This window comes from Agelaius tricolor, unplaced genomic scaffold (genome assembly GCF_023055355.1).
Source record: "Agelaius tricolor isolate 1412-34295 unplaced genomic scaffold, bAgeTri1.0.p SCAF_10, whole genome shotgun sequence".
In the NCBI taxonomy this organism is placed as follows: domain Eukaryota; kingdom Metazoa; phylum Chordata; class Aves; order Passeriformes; family Icteridae; genus Agelaius; species Agelaius tricolor.
In genome coordinates, this window is record NW_027269270.1 from 35666248 (window position 1) to 35689753 (window position 23506).

Below are 23506 nucleotides of genomic sequence, written 5' to 3' on the forward strand. Positions count from 1 at the left end.
GTGCGGCGGGACCGAGCGTGCTGAAACGCGGGGAAGGACCAACCTCCGAGCCGCGGCTCTTCCTCCTCTTCCTCCCGCGGAGCCGGCGGCACCGAGCGGGAGCGGCCCCGGCCATCGCCGCTCCGGGATCGCCGCACGGGCAGAGGCTTTTGTCCCCTGGGTGCGGCGGGGGCTGGCGGAGCAGCTTCGCACTTCGGCAGAAAGGAGACGAAATTCGATTCGTTTACATGTTTTATTGTTGTAAACATTAAAATTGTCTTTCTCAAAGAAAGAGTTCTCGGGAGAAAAAATAATAATAATAATAATAATAATTATAATAATAATAATCCGCGTTTCTAACTGTCGTACACCATATTAAAAAAAGGCAGCGACTTTCCCGTGTGCCAAACCGGGGTATACAAAGAAAAATACTACAGAATATGGCAATATTAAAAATATTACTCGAACATAAAATAATATATTAACCGACAATTTTTAGACATAAAAAAACAAATGGAACAAAACAAACCAAGAATTCAAAGTGCTCAGTAATTTCCAGGGAGTTATGTATAGTATAAGCACTCTGGAAACAGTCAAAAGCTGCTGCATGCAAGATCTGTTTAGCTTTAGACAACAAAATAATCAAGATATAAACTTCTTCTTTAATCAACATCAACAGTACATACAACACTTACAAACAAGGGGTGTCGGGCGGTGTTTACAAACACTATGTGTCCCTTTGGGGGGGATTCCGGGGGTAACACTTGTGCCCACCTATTTTACAATTGAGAAAATGTTTGAAGCTTAGATAACTACCAGTCTTTATAAAAGCTACCAGACTACATAGTGTCTGAAATACTATTTATAGAATATAGACATTACTGAAATAGCAAGTGCCTATAACATTGTCACCCTGGAATCGTCATGCTTCCCTGGTATGGACAGATTGGGTTTTCTTTCTTTTTTTTTTTTTAATTCTCCCTTTTTTTTTTTTTGTAATTTTTTTTCCAAACACATTTAGCTTTTATTTTTGATTATTTTTGTTTTTAGAATTATTTTCCACCTTTCATCATAAATAGGCACAGAAGAATTTTTTCTTTTTTTTTTTTTTTTTTTGTAAAAAGCCAAACTGCATCTGATAAATTTACAAGCCTTCGCCTTCATTAATGCCACGCCACCCACGCAAGGGTTGGGCTCTGGGTATTTTACAGCTTTCTTTTGCTGCAGAAAACTTTAGTCTTTAGGAGGGTGAGGCTGGCGGGGCGCCCCGGCGCTGGGTTTGGCACAGCGTTAGCCGGCGCCGCCAGGCAGGCTTGTCTTTGCACCAGGAGTCCTTAATCATAAACTCATTTAGAAGCCGATAATAAAAAGTTTATACCATGGTATTTGTGTAGTCCATGAGCTGCATCCATGATGGCCCAGAGCCAAAATGCCCATCGCGTTCTGCCTGCAGGAGTTGGCAGCACCGGCCGGGTGGGAGCTGGCACCCAGGGGTGCTGCTCTGGGCCCACACCAGCTCCCCTTCAGGCAGGTGGAGCTTCTCCTCGGGTCAGCGGAAGCGTGCGGGAAGAGTCTTAAAAAGGTAAAGTGTCCAGGAAAAGTTTGTCAATTATTGCTGGCGGTGGCACCAAATCTTCCAGTTTCAGGTAGAAAATGCGCTGCAGCCCCTGTGTGCAAAGCGTGCGGAGTTCGGGGAGCTTCCCCAAGAGTTTGGACAAATAGTTGGGGCGATTCAGCCCCCCGTTATTGAAAGTCACGTGGTCTTTGAGACAATTTACAATCTTGTTCTGAAGCTCTTCCACCCTCTTGGGTTCCTTCAGCCCGTGCCTCTCTGCAAAGAGAAGGGAGCGGACGTTACGGGTCTGGCTCGGAGCGGGGCGGGCAGGGGGGCAGGAGGGGGGACACTGACCTGTCACCATGGCCAGGGCAGCGATGCAGGAGAAGGCTGAGATGTCGATGTTCATGTTCTGCAAGTTGGAGGAAAATTCCACGATGGAGTCGATCCACTCCCCAAAGCCGCGGATGCACTGCAACCGGTGCAGGACCACCCCGTTGCAGAAGATCAGCTTCCCCTCCACGGGGTTGGACCTGCAAGGAAGGGGACAACCCCAGAATGAACTGATGGAGAGATGGATGAGAGAGGGAGGAAGATTAGATAGGAAGAGAAAACGGAGGAAAGGAAAGAAAAAGACAAAAGATAAGAGAAAGACAAAAGATAAGAGTAAAGAAAGAGAGAATGAGCAAAAGGAAGAGAGCAAGAAAGACAGAGAGGGAGAGAAAGATAAAATAGAGAAGAGGGAATGAAAGAGAAAAAACAACAAGAGAGAGCAGGAAAGAAATAAAATAATAAGAAAGGAGATGATGGGGGAGAAAATCTAAACAACTAATTACTTGAGGAGCAATAAATGAAGGATTTAAGAGGCACCTAATTACCGAGGAGTTAATAAAAGGCAGAGCAGTGGACCTTGAAAGGCTCTGATTCCCTGCCCGCGCCCCGACCCCCGCTCACCTGTACGCCAGCCGCAGCACGAACAGCTCCAGGAAGGCGGACTCGAAGAGCAGGTCCTGGTCCGTCTTGGGCAGGTCGGTGAAGCCGGGGATTTTTTCCGCCCAGCCTCGGATGATCTCCATGGAGCCGGTCAGGAGATCGTAGAACTGCTGGATGTGCTGGGTGTCGTCACCGCTCAGCTGGTAGTCGGGGTTAGCCTGGAACTGGAAATTCATTTTAAAAAGCACTTAATGAGGTTCTCTAAAGTCTATAACCCGTGAAATTGCTCACCCCGTCCCTGGCCGGGGAGCGGGCTGGGATAACAATTAAAGCTCTCTCTGACCGGTGAGGAAATTAGATGTTCCGGGGGCAATTAATTCGATTAGGAACGGCGCTCCGAGGCCGCCGCTCTCCGTGCGCGGGGGGCCCGGTCCCGGGCGGGGCCGAGCCGAGCCCCCGGTCCCGGTCCCGGTCGGGCAGGGCCGAGCCGAGCCCCCGGCCCCGGTCCCGGGCGGGGCAGGGCCGAGCCCCCGGTCCCGGTCCCGGTCGGGCAGGGCCGAGCCGAGCCCCCGGCCCCGGGCGGGCTCGCGTGTCCCCCCTGAGCGGCCGCGGGGCCGGACCCCCCTCCCCGGGCGGCGGCGGCGGGGTCCCTCCGCGAGCTCGGTGCCGCTTACCCGGGAATAGTCCAGGCTGGTCATAGCCGGGTTGGAGTCGACATGGGCTCTCACCAGCGCACTGATCAGACTCACCGGGGGAGAGGGGGGAGAAGGCTCCTGGGGGCTCTTCGGTTTGGACGGCAAGCGGCCCCGCCGGCCTTTTAGGCTGTCTGTGCGCACCACTGCAAGAGACGGGGGTCAGCCCGGCGCCGGCGCCGCGGGGCGCGCCCGGCACACGGACACACGGACGCACGGACACTCACCCTCCTTGACCATGCCGACGGCCAGGCACTTCTGGAAGCGGCAGTACTGGCAGCGGTTGCGGCGGCGCTTGTCCACCGGGCAGTTCTTGTTGGCCAGACACACGTACTTGGCGTTCTTCTGCACCGTGCGCTGCAGCGGGCGGGCAGCGGCGTCAGCGCCGGCCCGGGGAGCGCCGCCGCCTGCCCGCCCCTGCCCGCAGCTTCCTTTACCGCCTTTCCCCCTTGCTTTTCTTTTTCCTTCCCCCCCTTTATTTTCCTTTCCGTTTTGCCGCTTTGTTTCTTTCCCTTTCCCCTTCGTTTTCCGTTCCCACTTTCATTTTCCCCCCTTTATTTTCTTTTCCTTTTTTTATCTTTACTTCTCCTCTTTTTAACCTTTATATCCCTTCCCCTTTTTCATCTTTATTCTCTTCTCCCTTTTAAGTTTTTCCTTTCTATTATTTCCTTTTTCCCTTTTAAGATTTATTTTATTTTCCCTTCATTTCCTTTCCCTATTTATTTTTATTTCCTTTCCCCCTTTATTTAGTTTCCCTTTTATTTCCTTTTCCTTCCCCCCTCCCTTCCTTTTATTTTTTTTTTTCCCAGGGCATTTAACAGGAGAAAATTGACAGCGTTAACATCCAAGCTAACCTCGCAGCTCCTAGCCGTGTTTTATATGCCAAGAGGAGGGAAAGAGACGCTCGGTAAATACAAATCCGTGGGCATTCATATTATTTACATTCCTTGGAGACCTCCTCTATTTAAAATGATAAGATTATTCAATCAGGATGGTGAAATAAAGAGATCACTTAATTTTACCACAGGGAATTCCGTTCCACACGGTTAGCTCAGACGCACTCCCCTGTCCTAACCCATTTCCATCTGCGGGCCCCGCGGGCTCCCCCGCCGCCCCCCGCACGGCCCCGCACGGCCCCGCTCACCTTGAAGAAGCCCTTGCAGCCCTCGCAGGTGCGCACGCCGTAGTGCTGGCAGGCCGCGTTGTCGCCGCACACGGCGCAGAGCCCCTCGTTGGACGGCGAGCCCCGGGAGGGCGGCGAGGGCACCTGGCTGTCCAGCAGCTGCGGCGCGGGGCCCAGCTGCAGCCCGGGGAAGGCCATGGAGGGCTGCTTGCGGATGCCGCCGGGCACGGCGAAGGGCTGCCCGTCCACGCCGTGGTGCGGCCCCGCCGGCTCGGCGCCCATGGGGACGTGCAGGGGCCCCTCGAAGCGCATCTGGCAGCTGGACACGGGCGTGCCGGGCGGGGACTGCTTGAAGGAGAACAGCGACAGGCGCGACACGGGCGTTTTGCGCTGCTCGATCATGTGCGTGGTGGCCACGTAGTTGGGGTGGAAGTTGTGCAGGGAGCCGGGCTCGTCCCACACGGGGCCGTGCTGCACCTGGAAGCCGGGCGTGGAGGGGGTCGGGGGCGACGAGGGCTTGTAGTAGACGGAGCCCGAGTGGGACATCATCTCCTCGGACTGGGGGGGCAGGTGGCCGTGCTGCTGGTAGCCGTGCATCTGAATGTCTTCCACCTTAATGGAGGACTGCTGTCCGGACAGGGGCATTTGGTACAAGCAGGGGGGCTTCACGTCGTAGCTCGTGTTGTAGTTGTCCATAAAGGTACTGAAGCTGGGGAGAGAAGTGGTGGCGGTGATTTCGGTGTTGGTGAGGTCCATGCTAAACTTGACGAACTCCGGAGTCAGGAAATCGGAGCTGTACTCTCCCGAGGAGTGGTAGCTGTAGCTCTGGGAGGCCGGGCTGGCTCCTTGAGGCGAGGACCCATACTGAGCCTGAACACAGGGCATGGCTGCGAACGAAACAGCGGCAGGTAGGCTCGGCCCGCGCCGCCCCGCGCCGGCCACGGCGGCCGAGCGCCGGGAGCACCGGGAGCGCCGGGAGCGCCGGGAGCGCCGGGAGCGCCGGGAGCGCCGGGAGCACCGGGAGCGCCCTGCCCCGCCGGGGCTGCCGCCGGGGCCGCGGGGACGGAGCGCACCAACCTTCAGCCGGGGGAGAGGCGGGTTCGGGGCAGCCGAGGGCGGACAGCGTCGGAGCGCGGCGGGGAGCGAGGGGTCCGCGGGTTCAGAGCGCGGCGGCGGCTCCAGCCTGCCCGGCGCGACGGCTGCGAGAGACACACGGACCCGCCGGTGAGCGGACCGACACACGGACTGACACACGGAGCGACACACGGCCCCGCCGGTGAGAGGATCGACACACGGACGGACACACGGAGCGACACACAGACCCGCCGGTGAACGGACCGACACACTGACACACGGACCCGCCGGTGAACGGACGGACACACCGACACACGGACCCGCCGATCGGGCAGCAGGGGCGGGGGACTGACACACAAACCCGCTGGTGCGGGGACAGACACACGGAACCGGAGCGGAGAACAGGCACACGGACCCGCCGGTCAGGCAGCCCCGGCGGGGAACTGACACACGGACGCGCCGGTGGAGGGACAGACACACGGAGCCGCCTGAGCGCGGACAGACACACGGAGCCGCCGCGCTCCGCCCGGCTCGGGGGAGCCCCGCCTGCGCAGCCCACGGGAGCGGGAGCGGTGCCGGGCAGGGCCGTCCCGCGCCCCTGGAGGAGCCGGTCGGGCTCGGTTTGGGTTATCTCTCGGTAAGCGGGCAGGCGGCTCCCCGCGGGCGGGCTGTCACCGGCTGCCAGGCTCCCTTCCCCACGCCCTCCGGGAACCGCCGCGCGTCCCTGGGGAGAGCGGGCGAGGCGCGGGGCTCCCGGCGCGGCGGTGCCGGCACCGGAGCGGGGCGCGGGTGACAGCCAGCCCGGGCGGACCCGGCTCGGCGCGGCAGCTCCGCGGGTCACACGCGTCCTCGGGCAGCGCCACCCGTCCCGTCCGGGGACCAACCCGAGCGGGGACCGCCAGCAGCTGGGACGGCACGGCACGGCACGGCACGGCACGGGTCGGGGGCGCCTCGCGCGGGAGGGGGGCGCGGGAGGCGGGCCGGGCCGGGCACTCACCGGGGAGCGGAGCGCGGGGCGCGCATCCAAGAGCGGGCAGCGGCGGGCGGAGCGGCGGCGGCGGCGGCGCGGGCGGCCGGACTGTGCCCGCCCGCAATGTGCCTTTGTTTATGTGGCCGCGGCCGCCGCCGACCAACGTGCGCCGCGAGCCCCCGCGCGTCACCGCGCGTCAGCGCCGCCCGCCAATCCGCGCCGCCCGCGGCCCGCCCCGGACACGCCCCCCCCGCGCGCCAGCGCGCCCTTTTGGTAAGTTTCCGAGCGGTGACGTCACGCGGAGGGACGCGCCCCGGCCACGCGCCGGGGCGGGGGCGTGGCCTCGTTTGCATAGAGGGCGGTGCCGCCCCCGCCCCCCCGCGCGCGTCACCGTGACGCGAACCCCGGAATAGCGCGCGCGACCGCGACCCCGGCCGGGGACAGAGCCGGGAATGGGACAGAACCGGGACAGAACAGGGAATGGGACAGAGCCGGGACAGACCTGGGACAGGGACAGAGCCTGGAATGGGACATAGCAGGGAATGGGACAGAGCCTGGAATGGGACATAGCAGGGAATGGGACAGAGCCGGGACAGGGACAGAGGAGGGCCTGGACAGAGCCAGGCCAAGGCCACAAAAGGAGCCCAATGTGCGCCCGCTTCCACTTCCCACCTGAAATTTAATCTATTTTATTCTATTAGTATTTTGGTTTTATTTCAATATTAACTTTATTTTTAATTTATTTTATTATTTTCTTTCTTTTATATGTTGTATTGATTTTATTTTATTTTGGATTTATTTATTGTATAATTTTTCATTTTAGTTATTTCTGTTTATTCTTTATTTCTTATTTTATTAGTTTTTATTGTATTAGCTTTTATTATTATTATTTATTTCATTGCTTAATTTAATTCATTATTTTCCGGGCTTTATATTTTATTTTATTCGGGTTTTTTGTGTTGTTTACTTTATTAATAAATTTATTAATAAATTTATTAATAATTTTATATGTTAATAAATGATTATTTTTATTTATTTTAGACTTATTCATTTAAATGGCCGATGTTTATTTACTTAAATGCACATCGTTTTTTTAAATTATTATTTTATTTTATTTTGCCTCTCCCCAGAGCCCCCGCGGGTTCCCCCATTCGCAGCCCAGTCCCAGGTGTGTGGATGGGGCGGGCACGGGGCGGGGCGGTGCAGGTGAAGGCGCTGCGTTCATCCAAGGCCAGCCCGCGGTCCCGGCTCCCCGCTGCCCCGGCGGCGCCGGACCCGGCTCGGGAGGGTGACAGGGACACGGCCTCCCCCTGGCTGGGCTCTGCTCTCCAGCCCTGCGTTTCCCACTGCTGCGTTCCGGCCTGGAAAAAAGCAAACAATGGCCTCAGGGGTGAAAGGAACACAGCCCGGGGCCAGAACCAGCTCCCGGCCCGGGATAAATGCCCAGAGCCCAGCCCGGGATAAATCCTCATAGCCCAGTGCAGGATAAACCCCCCAGCTCAGCCCAGGATAAACCCCCCAGCCCAGCCCGGGATAAACCCTCATAGCCCAGTGCAGGATAAATCCCCCAGCTCAGCCCAGGATAAACCCCCCAGCCCAGTGCCGGATAAACCCTCATAGCCCAGTGCCGGATAAACCCTCATAGCCCAGTGCCGGATAAACCCTCATAGCCCAGTGCAGGATAAACCCCCCAGCTCAGCCCAGGATAAACCCCCCAGCCTGGCCCAGGATAAACCCCCCAGCCCAGCCTGGGATAAACCCTCATAGCCCAGTGCAGGATAAATCCCCCAGCTCAGCCCAGGATAAACCCCCCAGCCTGGCCCAGGATAAACCCTCAGCTCAGCCCAGCCCGGGATAAATCCTCATAGCCCAGTGCAGGATAAATCCCCCAGCCCAGCCCAGGATAAATGCCCAGAGCCCAGCCCGGGATAAACCCTCATAGCCCAGTGCAGGATAAATCCCCCAGCTCAGCCCAGGATAAACCCCCTAGCCTGGCCCAGGATAAACCCCCCAGCCCAGCCCGGGATAAATCCTCATAGCCCAGTGCAGGATAAACCCCCCAGCTCAGCCCAGGATAAACCCCCTAGCCTGGCCTGGAATAAAACCCGACAGCCCAGCCCAGCCCAGCCTGGGATAAACCCCCCAGCCCAGGATGAAACTCCATAGCCCAGCCCAGAATAAATCCCCACAGCCCGGCCCGGGATAAATCCCCATAGCCCAGTGCAGGATAAATCCCCCAGCCCAGCCTGGGATAACTCCCCAGCCCAGCCCAGGATAAATCCCCACAACCCAGGATAAACCCACCAAGCCCAGCCCATCCCAGCCCAGCAGCCAGTGCTGGCTCCCACAGCCCTGCCCGGGAACACCGAGATTTCCCAGGAAAGTGAGGAAAACCTTCCCAACGTGCTCCTGCCACTGGAGCCACCCCACAAACACCAGAGAAACCCCACAAACAGCAGGGAAACCCAAACTGCTCCCACTCCGAAACACCGTCCCACACTGTGCTCTCCTGATCCTACAGAGCTCCTGCAGAAGGAACACCCCAGGGCTGAGACACCCCAGGGCTGAGACACCTCAGGACTGCCCAGAGTGGCATTCTTGGGGTCAGTCAGGAACACCCCAAGGCTGAGGCACCTCAGGGCTGCCCAGAATGTTCTGGGGTCAGTCAGGAATACCCCAGGGCTGTCCAGAATGGCATTTCTGGACAGAATATTTGGACAGAATTCTGGACAGAATTCATTTCATGAATACCCCAGGGCTGAGACACCCCAGGGCTGTTTAGAACAGCATTTCCTGGGGTTGTCTCCGTGGGGTTCCCCAAAGGAGGAGCTCAGGCAGCCTCCCTGAGCTGCAGCGCCTCAGAGCCATCGCCGTCAGTCACACCCCGACAGCTGGTCCAGCCCACAGCTCCACACCACAACTTCCAGCCAAGGCCCTCATAGGGCTGAGTGATACATCTAATTACCATATCCTTAGAATAGATGTAATATAAATTTCATTACTCACTTAAAAGTTCTAAAGTTAACAGCATAAACTTGAAGTTGAGTAATTAAGTAATCCTTATATAGACACTTATTAAAGTATTTATACATATTATCTTAAATCTACATCTATCATTTTGCCAATTAAAATTAGGACTTTAATTGCAATTAAGTAATTTAATTGCCAATTGAACAGCAAAATTGCTAAGTGACTAATTTTAATGCCTATTTTAATTACCAATCATGACTGGGGAGGGAGCTAATCAAGCAGTATCAGAGTAATGATGTGAAAAAAAGCGGAGAACAAACATTCCAGACTCCACGCTTTTCAAAAAAGAGCTCCAAATTGAATAAGTGCAAACACAATCGCGGCCGTGTGGGGGAACGCCGGGTTTGGGAGCACTAAGGGCTGTGTTTAATCACAGCCACCTCGCCGTGCCCCGGGTGCTGCCGCCGGGGGCTCCGTGCGCCCGGCGGGGCTGGGCCGCCCCTCGCAGCTCCTGCGGGAAAGCAGCGCCTGCAGCCCAGCTCGGGGATCCCAGGGCACCCCAGCGCGGGGAGATGGGCACAGGGCAGGCGAGGGGAGCAGGAGCGCCGCTGGGCTGCCCAGGTGGGGGAACAGGCCCATGCACGCTCCTTGAGGTGCAAGCCCACCGGCCTGGCAGGCTCTGGGTGCCGCGGGGGAGCCTCTCCAGCCATGGCTCCTGTGGGGCCAGGCCAGCCCAGCCGGGCCCACAGGCCCCAAGGGGAAGTGCCTCTGGTGGTGCCATTTCCCATAAAAACCCCAAATCCCATAAAAACCCTGAATCCATGGCAGTCTGGGCTGCTATTTCCCATAAAAAACCCAAATCCCATAAAAGCCCCAAACCTATGGCAGCCCAGGCTGCCATTTCCCACAAAAGCCCCAAATCCCATAAAAGCTCCAAAGCCATGTCAGCCCGGGCTGCTATTTCCCATAAAAACCCCCAAATCCCATAAAAGCCCCGAAACCATGTCAGCCCGGGCTGCTATTTCCCATAAAAACCCCCAAATCCCATAAAAGCCCCGAAACCATGTCAGCCCGGGCTGCCATTTCCCATAAAAACCCCAAATCCCATAAAAACCCCTGAATCCATGGCAGCCCTGGCTGCTATTTCCCATAAAAAACCCAAATCCCATAAAAACCCCAAATCCCATAAAAACCCTGAATCCATGGCAGCCCGGGCTGCCATTTCCCATAAAAACCCCAAATCCCATAAAAACCCCTGAATCCATGTCAGTCCTGGCTGTCATTTCCCACAAAAGCCCCAAATCCAATATAAGCCCCAAAGCCATGGCAGCCCGGGCTGCCATTTCCCACAAAAACCCCCAAATCCCACAAAAGCCCCAAATCCCATAAAAGCCCCAAACCCATGTCAGCCCTGACTGCCATTTCCCATAAAAGCCCCCAATCCCATAAAAACCCCCAAACCCATGTCACCCCAGGCTGCGGTGCAGCCGGTGCCCCAGGGAGCACAGTCAGTCCTGTTTGGGGTGAGGCACCCGCGGGGGCTCCCGGGGCTGCTCCTCCCTGGCAGGAGCCGTGCGATGGCATCAGCACCACCGCCGGGAGGCCTCCACCCCTGCAGCCCCCAGGTGCCACTGGGGCGCTGGCCTGGCACTGGGGGAGCACTGGGAGAACTGGGGGGCACTGGCAGCAATGGGGGGCACTGGGGGGCACTGGGAGAACTGGGGGGCACTGGGAGCACTGGGGGGCACTGGGGGGCACTGGGGGGCACTGGGGGGCACTGTGGGAGCACTGGGGGCACTGGGAGAACTGGGGGGTACTGGGGGCACTGGGGGCACTGGGGGCACTGGGAGGGCACTGGGGGGCACTAGGGGGGCACTGGGGGGCACTAGGGGGGCACTGGCAGCACTGGGGGCACTGGGAGCACTGGGGGGCATTGGCAGCACTGGCGGGCACTGGGAGAACTGGGGGGGACACTGGGGGCACTGGGGGGCATTGGGAGCATTGGGGGGCACTGAGGATGCACTGGGAGCACTGGGGGACACTGACAGCACTCAGGGGGCATTGGCAGCACTGGGGGACCCTGGCACCCCTGAGGGGCACTGGCAGCACTGGGGGGTCCTGGCAGCATTTGGGGTGCACTGGCAGCACTGGGGGGTCCTGGCAGCACTGGGGGGCACTGGGAGCACTGGGGTGGCACTGTCAGCACTGGGGGGCACTGGAGGGCACTGGCAGCACTGGGGGGCACTGGCAGCAATGGGTGGCACTGTCAGCACTGGGGGGCCCTGGCAGCAATGGGTGGCACTGTCAGCAATGGGGGGCCCTGGCAGCAATGGGTGGCACTGTCAGCAATGGGGGGCACTGGCATCAATGGGGGGCACTGGCAGCAATGGGGGGCACTGGCATCAATGGGGGGCACTGTCAGCAATGGGGGGCACTGGCAGCAATGGGGGGCACTGGCAGCACTGGGTAGCACTGGGGATGCACTGTCAGCAATGGGGGGCACTGGCAGCAATGGGGGGCACTGTCAGCAATGGGGGGCACTGGCAGCAATGGGGGGCACTGTCAGCAATGGGGGGCACTGTCAGCAATGGGGGGCACTGGCAGCGTGGTGGGCAGCACCGAGGGCAGCACCAGCAGGGCCGGGCAGGGTCAGTGCTGTGCCCCTGGCAGCAGCTCCCTCCAACACCCCCTGGCAGGGCCTGAGGGAGCCCATAAATCAGAGGGGTTTGGGAAAGCTGCAAAGGGCAGCCCCAGAGACAGCAGAACTGTGCTCAGAGCCAAGCAGCAGCCATGGGATTGGGCAGCAGAAAAATTATTTAAACTGTAGAAAAGCAAGGACAAATAGAACAATGGTCTGTGTATTAATGCTTGTCTAGAATAACTCCCCAAGGTGCTGAAAAGTTTATCTAGTGAGATATTAGTGAGTTCTGAGCCTAATAATGGAGTTTTATCTGCTGCCTAAGATATGAGCTGATGACACCTTCCCATTTTCATATCCATGTAATGAGACTGATGCTGAAAAATAAAACATCTCAAGGCACGTTCCCCAGCAGTCCCACCCCGTTTGTGGTTTGTAAATAGGCCCTGGCCAACGATAGGGCTCGGTGGGCATGGCAGGGCTGAGCTTGTGGGGCATCCTCAAGAGGCTCCTGCAGCCCCTGTGCAGCTCCTGCAGCCCCTGTGCAGCTCCTGCAGCCCCAGAGCAGCTCCTGCAGCCCCAGAGCAGCTCCTGCAGCCCCTGTGCAGCTCCTGTAGCACCAGAGCAGCTCCTGCAGCCCCTTTGCAGCTCCTGCAGCCCCTGTGCAGCTCCTGCATCAGGCCCTTCCCTGCACAGACTCCCCTCACTGCTCACACCCTGTCTAACCTGCTGCTTGTCCCAGCAGGCAGTTTTGGCAGGGGAGGGATTTGCTGCCTCTCCAACAGAGCAAAGTTTCAGACCAGGCAGGAGGTGCTGGCACAAAGGGACAGTCGTGTGCCAGGGCCTGGGTGCCCTGCCTGGCCCAGGGGGTGCAGGGGGCAGTGCCAGGCCCCCAGAGCCACCCCTGTCCCCACAGCAGGGACACGGGGACAGCTGTGCTGGTGCCCTCACCCTGATCCAAGGGTGCTGTCACTCCAGTGAGCCCCCCGAGGGAACGAGGGTGGAGTGTCCTTCTGTCCAGCGTCACACGAGGGCTGAAGTCCCCAAACAGAGAAGGAGGCGCGGCCTGGAGCTGGTGTTGCCCCTGGGCAGTGGCAGCCCCAGCCCCAGTGCCAGCCCCAGCCCCAGCCCCAGCCGGGGTTCGGTGTCTCAGGGCAGCAGCAGCAGCAGCTCCCAGCTCCCCTCTGGCCTCGGTGGCAGCTCCAGCCCCGGACACTCGGTCCCAGGGCTCACTCTCGTGTTCCACCAGCCCACCAGGCCCCCAGCAGCTCGGACCCAGCTCTGATGTCCGTGAGGGGCTGGAGGCACACGTGAACCTGGATGTCCTGGTGTGAAGTCAGGGCGCGGGGGTCTCCCTGCCGGGCTGGGCTGTGAACGGGCCATCTCACAAGCACTCCGTTATCCCCCTCAGATATCCCAGAAACTTCAAGGGAGCGTTATTCTGCTCTTCCTCCCGCTCCTGGTGCCCTCCCGAAGCTCAGCCGTGCAGGCGGTGTCCGGTGACACGAGGTGTTTATCGCAGCAGTGCCCATTTCCCCGCAGTCCGTGCCAGTCCCGTGGGAGCCGCGTTGTCCCCGTGTCGCTGCCGGCCACTCGCAGCGCCTGCCAGGGCCCCGAACGCGGGGATGTTCCCGGTGCTCGGTGTCCGGGTCGGGTGCGGCGGGAGCGCTGCGGGCTGGGGCTGAGATCCGCGGGGGGAGAGGCTGAAGGGCCCGTATGGCGCTCGCTGCCGCCCGTCTGCTCCCTGCCCCGCCGCGCCTGCCGCCGCAGCGTCTGCCCGCCCGCAGGCAGCTGTGCCGAGCCGCGCCGAGCCTCGCCTGGCTGCGGGGGCTGAGTGCCGGGACCCCCTGTCCTGTCCTGTCCTGTCCTATCCTATCCTAATCCTATCCTATCCTGTCCTGTCCTGTCCTGTCCTGTCCTATCCTATCCTAATCCTATCCTATCCTGTCCTGGTCTGTCCTGTCCTGTCCTATCCTATCCTAATCCTATCCTATCCTGTCCTGTCCTGTCCTGTCCTGTCCTATCCTATCCTAATCCTATCCTATCCTGTCCTGTCCTGTCCTGTCCTGTCCTGTCCTAATCCTATCCTATCCTAATCCTATCCTATCCTATCCTATCCTATCCTATCCTATCCTATCCTGTCCTGTCCTGTCCTATCCTAATCCTATCCTATCCTATCCTATCCTAATCCTATCCTATCCTATCCTGTCCTGTCCTGTCCTGTCCTATCCTATCCTATCCTATCCTTATCCTATCCTAATCCTATCCTATTCTATCCCCACCCCCATCGTCTCCATCCTCACCCCCATCCCACCCCCATCCCCATCCCGTCCCCGTCCCCGTCCCCATCCCCGTCCCCGTCCCGTCCCCATTCCCATTCCAATCCCCATCCCCGTCCCATCCCATCCCATCCCATCCCATCCCATCCCATCCCATCCCATCCCACCCCATCCCATCCCATCCCATCCCATCCCATCCCATCCCATCCCATCCCATCCCATCCCATCCCATCCCCGCCCGCTGTACCTGCCTCCGCCGCGGGCGCGGAGCGGGGCGGAGCGGCCGGAGCCGGGAGCGGAGCCGGGAGCGGAGCCGGGAGCGGAGCTGGGAGGGGAGCCCGGTGCCGGGGGCCGCCGCGCCCCCTCGCAGCCGCCGCCGCGCGTCAGCGCCCGTCACGGCCCGTCAGCGGCGGCGGGTGACGGCAGCGCCGGGGGAGCGGCCCGGGGCCGGGGGGAGGCTGCCGGCGGGCGGGGGCGGCCCCGGGCTGACCCGCGTCCTCCCGGGCTGACCCGCGTGCTCCCGGGCTGACCCGCTCCTTCCCGGGCTGACCCGCTTCCCTCCGGGCTGACCCGCTCCTTCCCGGGCTGACCCGCTTCCCTCCGGGCTGACCCGCTCCATCCCGGGCTGACCCGCTCCTTCCCGGGCTGACCCGCGTCCTCCCGGGCTGACCCGCTCCCCTCCGGGCTGACCCGCTCCATCCCGGGCTGACCCGCTCCTTCCCGGGCTGACCCGCGTCCTCCCGGGCTGCCCCGCTCCCTCCCGGGCTGCCCCGCTCCCTCCCGGGCTGACCCGCTCCTTCCCGGGCTGCCCCGCTCCTTCCCGGGCTGACCCGCTCCCTCCCGGGCTGACCCGCGTCCTCCCGGGCTGACCCGCTTCCCTCCGGGCTGACCCGCTCCATCCCGGGCTGACCCGCTCCTTCCCGGGCTGACCCGCGTCCTCCCGGGCTGACCCGCTCCCCTCCGGGCTGACCCGCTCCATCCCGGGCTGACCCGCTCCTTCCCGGGCTGACCCGCGTCCTCCCGGGCTGACCCGCTCCCCTCCGGGCTGACCCGCTCCATCCCGGGCTGACCCGCTCCTTCCCGGGCTGACCCGCGTCCTCCCGGGCTGCCCCGCTCCCTCCCGGGCTGCCCCGCTCCCTCCCGGGCTGACCCGCTCCTTCCCGGGCTGCCCCGCTCCTTCCCGGGCTGACCCGCTCCCTCCCGGGCTGACCCGCGTCCTCCCGGGCTGACCCGCTCCCTCCCGGGCTGCCCCGCTCCCTCCCGGGCTGCCCCGCTCCTTCCCGGGCTGACCCGCTCCATCCCGGGCTGACCCGCTCCTTCCCGGGCTGACCCGCTCCATCCCGGGCTGACCCGCTCCCTCCCGGGCTGCCCCGCTCCCTCCCGGGCTGACCCGCTCCTTCCCGGGCTGACCCGCTCCCTCCCGGGCTGCCCCGCTCCCCTCCGGGCTGACCCGCTCCTTCCCGGGCTGCCCCGCTCCCTCCCGGGCTGCCCCGCTCCCTCCCGGGCTGCCCCGCTCCCTCCCGGGCTGACCCGCTCCTTCCCAGGCTGACCCGCTCCCTCCCGGGCTGACCCGCTCCTTCCCAGGCTGACCCGCGTCCTCCCGGGCCGACCTGTTCCCTCCCGGGCTGACCCGCTCCCACCCGGGCTCTTCCTCTGTCCCCTCTGTGCTGTCCCGCTCATCCCGGGCTCTCCCTCTGTCCCCTCTGTCCCTCTGTCCTCTCTGTGCTGTCCCGCTCATCCCGGGCTCTCCCTCTGCCCCCTCCGGGCTCTCCCCTGCCGCTGCTCAGCACTCCCGCATAGCCGAGGACTGGGGAGTGGTCTGTGTTTTGATTTGAGGGGTTTTTTGGTTTTTTTTGTTTTTTTGTTTGTTTGGTTTGGTTTGGGTTTAGTTTGGTTTTTCCCACCCACCACTCACCCCCCGATGTTCCATCACCACTCTGGTTCAGGGAGCATTCCTGCTGCAAGTGTTGGACCGGCTCCAGCCCTGGCTCTGGGGAGCTCAGCCTGGAGCAAAGGAGGCTCAGGGGGCCCCTGTGGCTCTGCACAGCTCCTGCCAGGAGGGCACAGCCGGGGGGTCAGGCTGTGCTCTGGGGAACAGGGACAGGGAACGGCCTCAGGCTGGGCCAGGGCAAGTTCCTTTCAGATATTGCAGAAAATTTCTTCCCTGAAAGCGCTGTCAGCCCTGACACAGCTGCCCGGGGCAGTGGTGGAGTCCCCATCCTTGAATGGATTTAAATTCCCATCCTTGAATGGATTTAAAACCCCCATCCTTGAACGGATTTTAAACCCCCATCCTCGAATGGATTTGAAACCTGTGTGCATGAGGCACGTGGGGACCGGGGTCAGTGGTGACCTCAGCAGTGCTTGGGGACTGGTTGGACTCGATGGTGAAAGCTTTTCCAACCCCAACAATGCCGTGATTCCCTGATTTTGGGATCCCACGGGCCCAGCCCTGCCCAGGGTGCAGCTGCTCCCCTCTGTGACGAGGAGCGCATGGCTGGGTTTGATGTCAGACACGCGTCCCCTGCGTGCAACCGATCCCAGCAAACAGACTATTTAAAGTGCCTGCTGAAGTTTCCTTACATAAAACATCTCCAGACTCGTCCCCCACGCACACACGCTCACACAGGCGTCGTTGGGTTTTTAGCTTGGCAGCGTTCTCCTAACAGGCTTGGCAATGCCGAAAGCAGTAACTACGCTGCAGAGTCTGTTACAGCTCCTCATGCTACGCACTCCTGAACTCCTGCTGGCTGACAGGCTGCCAGCCAGGCTGCAAGAATGGGAAAGCAGCCCCCAAACCATCCCAGGAACAGCACAGCCCCCCTGGCTGCAGGTGGGGCGGGGAAGGATCGGGGACAGGCAGCCCAGCCCCGCAGGGACAGATGACAGAGCTGCCCCATTCCCGCTCCTCCAGCAGATTACAGGGACACAGCTGCACTGTCCCTCTGGAATTCACGTGCGGCTGCCCCTGGGTGCCCTCGAGCCCCGCAGGAGCACCAGGAGGGGGTCCCAGGGCCAGCTCTGCCCACGGTGCTGGGGAGGCGTCCAGGGTCTGCACTGGCCATCGCCCACTGCTGTGGGAATGCTCTCAGGGACTGTCTCTGCCCCAGGCTCTGGAAAACCCCCAAAACACAGAGCTCAACTGATGTATTTGTGCCACAAACAGTCAAAAATAGCATAATTGCCCATTGTTTTCCTGTATTTTGGGAATTACTGACACAAGACACAGAAATCTGGAATAATTAACTGCTTTCGTTAAGTGAAATGTATTTTGTTGTTTTGAGTGAAACCCTTCCTCGGCTTGGGAAGGATTTGCTCAATGTATCTGAGGTCCTTCCCCTCGGCAGCATATTCCCTGGAAGACACTGCCAAGCAGGAAAACCAGCACCCACAGAAGCAGGGAGAAGGAGCAGGTTTGCAGCGAGGTCACACAGGGAGGAGCTGCTGGCCCAGCTCCAGATGGACAAGGCTGTCCAGAGGTCCTTGCACACGCAGAGGGGTCAGTGGCGAGCTCCAAAAGTGGCCCTGGGTCTGCTGGGAGCAGAAGCCAGGGGAGACACTCAACACAAAGCCCAGCATTTTTCCTCCAAGGTGTTTCTCATTGCAGGGGCCTGTGTGAGGTCCTGGGGCTTGGATCAGGAGCCACATCCCCGGTGCCAAAGCCGCCCGTGCAGAGAGGGGATGCTGGGGACACCACGGCAGCTGTCACCCATCCCGCTGTGCAGTGCAGGTGTGACACAGTGCCCGAGGGGTGTCTGCTCCCTCCCAGCCACCCAGGCTGCTCAGTGAGCCGGGCCCCAAACCAGAGGCTGAAGTGCTCCCCATTTTCTGTGGGATTTACGGCTCAAAGGAAACACAGGGGCTGCAGGGAACAGGGAACAGGAGCATCCGGGGGCTGAGGGGAATGGGGAACAGGAGCATCCAGGGACTGAGGGGAATGGGCACAGCCAGGGGCTGAGGGGAATGGGGAACAGGAGCATCCAGGGGCTGAGGGGAACGGGCACACCCTGGAACAGGCACAGCCAGGGGCTGCAGGGAACGGGGAACAGGAGTATCCAAGGGGCTGAGGGGAATGGGGAACAGGGAACGGGCACAGCCAGGGGCTGAGGGAATGGAGAACAGGAGCATCCAGGGGCTGTGGGAACGGGGAACGGGCACAGCCAGGGGCTGAGGGGAATGGGGAACAGGGAATGGGCACAGCCAGGGGCTGAGGGGAATGGGGAACAGGGAATGGGCACAGCCAGGGGCTGAGGAATGGGGAACAGGAGCATCCAGGGGCTGTGGGAACGGGGAACAGGGAACGGGCACAGCCAGGGGCTGCAGGGAACGGGGAACAGGAGCATCCAGGGGCTGAGGGAATGGGGAACAGGAGCATCCAGGGGCTGCGGGAACGGGGAACGGGCACAGCCTGGAACGGGCACAGGGGAACGAAGCCCACGGCCCCACCAGTGAGAGCCTGGCCCGCCCTGCCCCGGGGCTGCAGGGGCCCGTCCTTCCCCTTCGCCCACAGCTTAACAAAGCCATTTTCCAGCGGGGCTGCGAGCCCCGAGGCCTCCCGAAGCGGAGCTATTTTGAGTATTTTCCGCAGCATCTCCGAGCGCTGCTGTGCTCATGACTGGTGGGTGGGAGATGCACGCACGCAGATCCCCGGAGTGTGCCAGCCCAGCCTCCTCCTCCTCCTCCTCCTCCTCCTCCTCCTCCTCCTCCCGGCAGCGGAGCCCGGGCTGAGGCGGCGGCTCAGAGTCCCCAGCAGCCCAGGCTGTCCCGGGCTGTCCCTGCGGGGCTGGGTGGCTGTCCTGGCACCCTGGGTCACACGGTGCCTGTCAGGGGCCGTGTCCCCTGCCCAGGACATGTCCCAGCAAGGGGCTGCTCCAGGGATGGAGGGTTTGCATCCCTCCGTTCCCCCGGACAGGACAGCCTGGTTTGCACAGCACGAGGGTAATTTCTAGAGGAGACCCAGGTGTGTTTTGAATTCATGCTCTGAACCAAGGCCCTGGCAGTGTCCCAGCCAGGTGTGACACTGGGGCTGGAGCAGCCTGGGGCAGTGCAAGGTGTCCCTGCCATGGCAGGGTGGGACACAGTGAGCTGTGAGGTCCCTTCCATCCCAAAACATCCTGCACTCTCGGGTTCTGTGTTGCTGAAATGGCTCCTGAGGTATTAAAAGTCTTTTTCCCAGCCCCGTGACCGAAGAAGTTGAGATTCCTCAGCTCTGCTTTTCAAGTTTGTTTATTTTTCCTTATCTGTTCCATTCTTTCTCTGACCTGCTGAGATCTGTCAGGCAGGTCAGGCTGTGGCACAGTCCCTGCCCTTGGGGTAGTGTTGGCTTTTTATACTAAGAACTACGAAATTATTTACAATAATTTCCAATACCTATCACCTATGTTAGACAGTCTGCCTCTACTCTAAACCAATCCAGAAGTGCCAACATCACAGCAGAAGATGGAGGACAAGAAGAAGAAGAAGAAGAAGAAGGAGAAGGACAGGACACACCCAGATTCCTCCATCTTGCCTCTTGAACACCATTCTACATCCCCAAAATTCTACTTTTTCACCCTGTGACAAATTAACCATCATTCTACCCAAACCCTTGTGGCTTGTGAACCTTCACACAAAGTTGGGGATTGTTTCCATGGGCTAAAATGGAAGGCACAGGTGTTTGTGACTCCATGCCAAGGTCTCTGAGCCCCTGCCAGGGTCTGGAATCACCCAGGGCAGCCAGAGCGATGTCCTGGGCTCTGACACTGCAGCTCTGTGATGCTGAGCCCAGGCTATAAAGCACAAGCTCCTCTGTGCAGAGGCTGCTGGCACCTTCCATCCCTGCTGAAGGTCCTGATGACCAGGGACAGAGTGCGAGAGCCCCGAGCTGCACCCTGAGCCCACCCCGGCCTTGCCCAGGCTGCTGACACCTCCTCCACGGGGCAGGGATGTGGCTCAGCGCTGGGCTTGGCAGCAGTGATGGGTTCATGGCTGGGCTCTGTGTCTGAGAGGGCTTTTGCACCCCAAACCCTCCTGTGGCTCTGAGACAGCCCCCAGAGATGGAGCTCAGCACTGTCTGTTTGTCCTGCCGCCCGAGTGTTTGTCCTGCCGCCCGTGTGACAGTGCTGCCTCCTGCTAAAAGGCTCACGCTGTGCTGCAGGCCCCAGAAAAGAGAGGGAAAACACAGAGAAAAAACAGCTCCTGAGAGTCATGAGTCTGCAAAACTCGCCGTGTCAGCGATGGCTGCTGTCATTAGGGGGAAATGGCAGGGACAACAAACCCATTAATGCAGCTGTTAGTTGGACACAGGACCGTGTGGAGAACGGCGTTTGTAATGACGAGAATAGTTACTAAAATACCATTTTTGCTTTTTAAAATGCCTGACTTCAGTACAGAGTATGGAGGAGTTATGGTTTGAAAAGTTAATTATTTCCAGGAGCCGGGAGGGGGAACCGGGAGAGGGAACCGGGAGGGGGAACCGGGAGGGACCGGGAGGGGTCGGGAAGGTTCGGGAGGAGTCGGGAAGAGGAACTTGGAGGGTTCGGGAGGAGTCGTCCCGGTGCCGCTCCTGCTCCCGGCGGGGCTGAAGGCGGCCGGCAGCCGTGGGAACAGACAGACAGACAGACAGACAGACAGACAGACAGCGTTCGTGTGCGGACTGAGCGCAGCTGGAGCCGGGCAGGTGTGAGCAGAGAACGGCTCCTACGGCAGGGCAGCACGGGCTGCGAGAGCGCTGGGCTCCGGCTGCTGGGACAGGGATTGATTCCTGCAGGGACAGGGATTCCCCCAGGGGCAGTGATTCCTGCTGGGACAGGGATTCCTGCGGGACAGGGATTGATTCCTGCAGGGACAGGGATTGATTCCCGCAGGGACAGGGATTCCCCCAGGGGCAGTGATTCCTGCAGGGCAGTGATTCCTGCTGCAGGGCAGTGATTCCTGCAGGGACAGGGATTCTTGCTGCAGGGCAGTGATTCCTGCAGGGCAGTGATTCCTGCAGGGACAGGGATTCCTGCTGGGACAGGGATTCCCCCAGGGACAGGGATTGATTCCTGCAGGGCAGTGATTCCTGCAGGGACAGGGATTCCTGCAGGGGCAGTGATTCCTGCAGGGACAGGGATTCCCACAGGGACAGTGATTCCTGCAGGGGCAGTGATTCCTGCAGGGCAGTGATTCCTGCTGCAGAGCAGTGATTCCTGCAGGGCAGTGATTCCTGCTGCAGGGCAGTGATTCCTGCTGCAGGGCAGTGATTCCTGCAGGGCAGTGATTCCTGCAGGGCAGTGATTCCTGCAGGGGCAGTGATTCCTGCTGCAGAGCAGTGATTCCTGCAGGGCAGTGATTCCTGCTGCAGGGCAGTGATTCCTGCAGGGGCAGTGATTCCTGCTGGCACAGTGATTCCTGCAGGGCAGTGATTCCTGCAGGGCAGTGATTCCTGCTGGCACAGTGATTCCTGCTGGCACAGTGATTCCTGCTGGGACAGTGATTCCTGCTGCAGGGCAGTGATTCCTGCAGGGACAGGGATTCCTGCTGCAGGGGCAGTGATTCCTGCAGGGCAGTGATTCCTGCTGCAGGGGCAGTGATTCCTGCAGGGGCAGGGATTCCTGCTGCAGGGGCAGTGATTCCTGCAGGGCAGTGATTCCTGCTGCAGGGACAGTGATTCCTGCAGGGCAGTGTTTCCTGCAGGGCAGTGATTCCTGCTGCAGGGAGCAGCGTGTGCAGGTGTAACGCACTGTGCTGCACACTCCGGCTGTGCCTGGAGCTGCTCCCCAGGGAATTCTGCCCCTCTGCCCCTGTGCTCAGGTGAGAGCCCACCTGCAGAGCTGCCCCAGCCCTGGGCTCCCACAGCAGAGGGACCTGGAGCTGCTGCAGGGAGCCCAGAGGAGCCAGGAGCTGCTGCAGGGCTGGAGCCCCTCTGGGGCCAGGCTGGGAGAGCTGGGAATGCTCCCCTGGAGAAGGGAAGGATCCAGGCAGAGCTCAGAGCCCCTGGCAGGGCCTGAAGGGGCTCCAGGAGAGCTGGAGAGGGACTGGGGACAAGGGATGGAGGGACAGGAGCCAGGGAATGGCTCCCAGTGCCAGAGGGCAGGGATGGATGGGACATTGGGAATTGGGAATTCCTGGCTGGGCTGGGATTGCCAGAGCAGCTGGGGCTGCCCCTGGATCCCTGGCAGTGCCCAAGGCCAGGCTGGAGCAGCCTGGGACAGTGGGAGGTGTCCCTGCCATGGGATGGGATGGGATGGGATGGGATGGGATGGGATGGGATGGGATGGGATGGGATGGGATGGGATGGGATGGGATGGGATGAGATGGGATGGCATGGGATCTAAGGTCCCTTCCAGCCCAACCCATTTTGGGATTCCCTGATCCTACAACCACGAGGGTCTCCAAGCTTCAGTTCCTCTTCTCTCCTCTCAGCACTTCTTTGCTGCCAGCCAAGCTCACTGGAATTCAGCACAAGTGTAGGATGGACGCACACCCAGTGGTGCAAAAATGTACACTCACCCTTTCCCAACAATGGAATAATCATGGAGAAACATGCAATTAATCATGCATAGTAAATAATTTAGTCTTTTTTTGCAACACATGAAGCACAGTGAGTAAAAAATCAGTGATTTGAGAAGAGTAGTATTAAATAAAACTATGCAAAATGAAGCTCAGCCTGCGCACTGAATGGAGGAAAAACTGGGTTTTATTCAATTTTAATTAAATGGGATCTGGTTCTTCAATATGGAAAAACTAGATTAAAACTGAGGCAAAAATTGAATCCCATTAATATTACCAGTAAATAAAAATACATTATTTTTTGGTTGAGGGAGCTTTAATAATAAGAGGCATCATAAAGAGAGAAATCAAAACTGGATTGTACATTCACCAGATTGTTCAATACAAAAGCCAACAAAATTAGCCCATATTGATGTGACAAGCAAGAAGAAATATATTAGTTTCCAGCTCACAACATTCGTCTACAAGGTATCATTGGAAAACCGAGTCAATTTTGATATCAGTCAGATCCCGATTAAATGAGGCCACGCTTGCAGCAGCAGCAGCCCCACGGGCCTGGCCCCTCCAGGAGAGGAAAATGGATTTATTGCAGCCCCTGCCCTGCCCTCCAGCAGGGCCTGGTGGGCAGGGCTGCCAGGCTGGGGTGGGCAGTGCAGCCACTGCCACCTCTGGGGCAGGAAAGCCCAGGAAAGGTCTTGTTTTAATATTTGCAGTGAGATTTCATGTTTGAAACGATGCTGTGGGTCAGCCTGGATAGTGAGGGCTGTCTGCTGCCTGTCATGGAAGGTGACGTGTTCCAGGGATAGAAATATGTGTTTCCA

The 23506-nt window shown here is 59.5% G+C and overlaps 1 protein-coding gene and 2 long non-coding RNA genes across 7 annotated transcripts; all 3 read right to left on the reverse strand.

Moving 5' to 3' along the window:
- Window positions 1–218: 218 nt before the first annotated feature.
- On the reverse strand, window positions 219–6514 carry NR4A2 (nuclear receptor subfamily 4 group A member 2). 4 transcript variants are annotated; one of them, XM_071435535.1, is made up of 8 exons: window positions 6354–6514; window positions 5360–5481; window positions 4304–5169; window positions 3387–3516; window positions 3217–3305; window positions 2489–2691; window positions 1889–2067; window positions 219–1810 (listed from the first exon to the last, which is right to left on the reverse strand). In XM_071435535.1, exons 3-8 carry the CDS (start codon window positions 5165–5167, stop codon window positions 1554–1556), a joined length of 1722 nt encoding a protein of 573 aa, XP_071291636.1. In that variant the 5' UTR covers window positions 5168–5169; window positions 5360–5481; window positions 6354–6514; the 3' UTR covers window positions 219–1553. The 4 variants fall into 4 exon arrangements, with proteins under 4 accessions (XP_071291636.1, XP_071291635.1, XP_071291633.1 ...); XM_071435534.1 differs by having other exon boundaries at window positions 3142–3305; XM_071435532.1 differs by having other exon boundaries at window positions 219–2067; window positions 3142–3305.
- An 855-nt stretch (window positions 6515–7369) lies between these two features.
- LOC139593963 (uncharacterized) lies at window positions 7370–14636 on the reverse strand. Of its 2 annotated transcripts, none has more exons than XR_011680461.1 (3): window positions 14461–14631; window positions 12886–13615; window positions 7370–7687 (listed from the first exon to the last, which is right to left on the reverse strand). It is a non-coding gene; the product is annotated as an uncharacterized lncRNA (long non-coding RNA). The 2 variants fall into 2 exon arrangements; XR_011680462.1 differs by lacking the exon at window positions 7370–7687 and adding an exon at window positions 11261–11385 and having other exon boundaries at window positions 11483–13615; window positions 14461–14636.
- On the reverse strand, window positions 7694–11065 carry LOC139593964 (uncharacterized). Its single transcript, XR_011680463.1, has 3 exons — window positions 10997–11065; window positions 8383–10957; window positions 7694–8159 (listed from the first exon to the last, which is right to left on the reverse strand). It is a non-coding gene; the product is annotated as an uncharacterized lncRNA (long non-coding RNA).
- Window positions 14637–23506: the final 8870 nt, after the last annotated feature.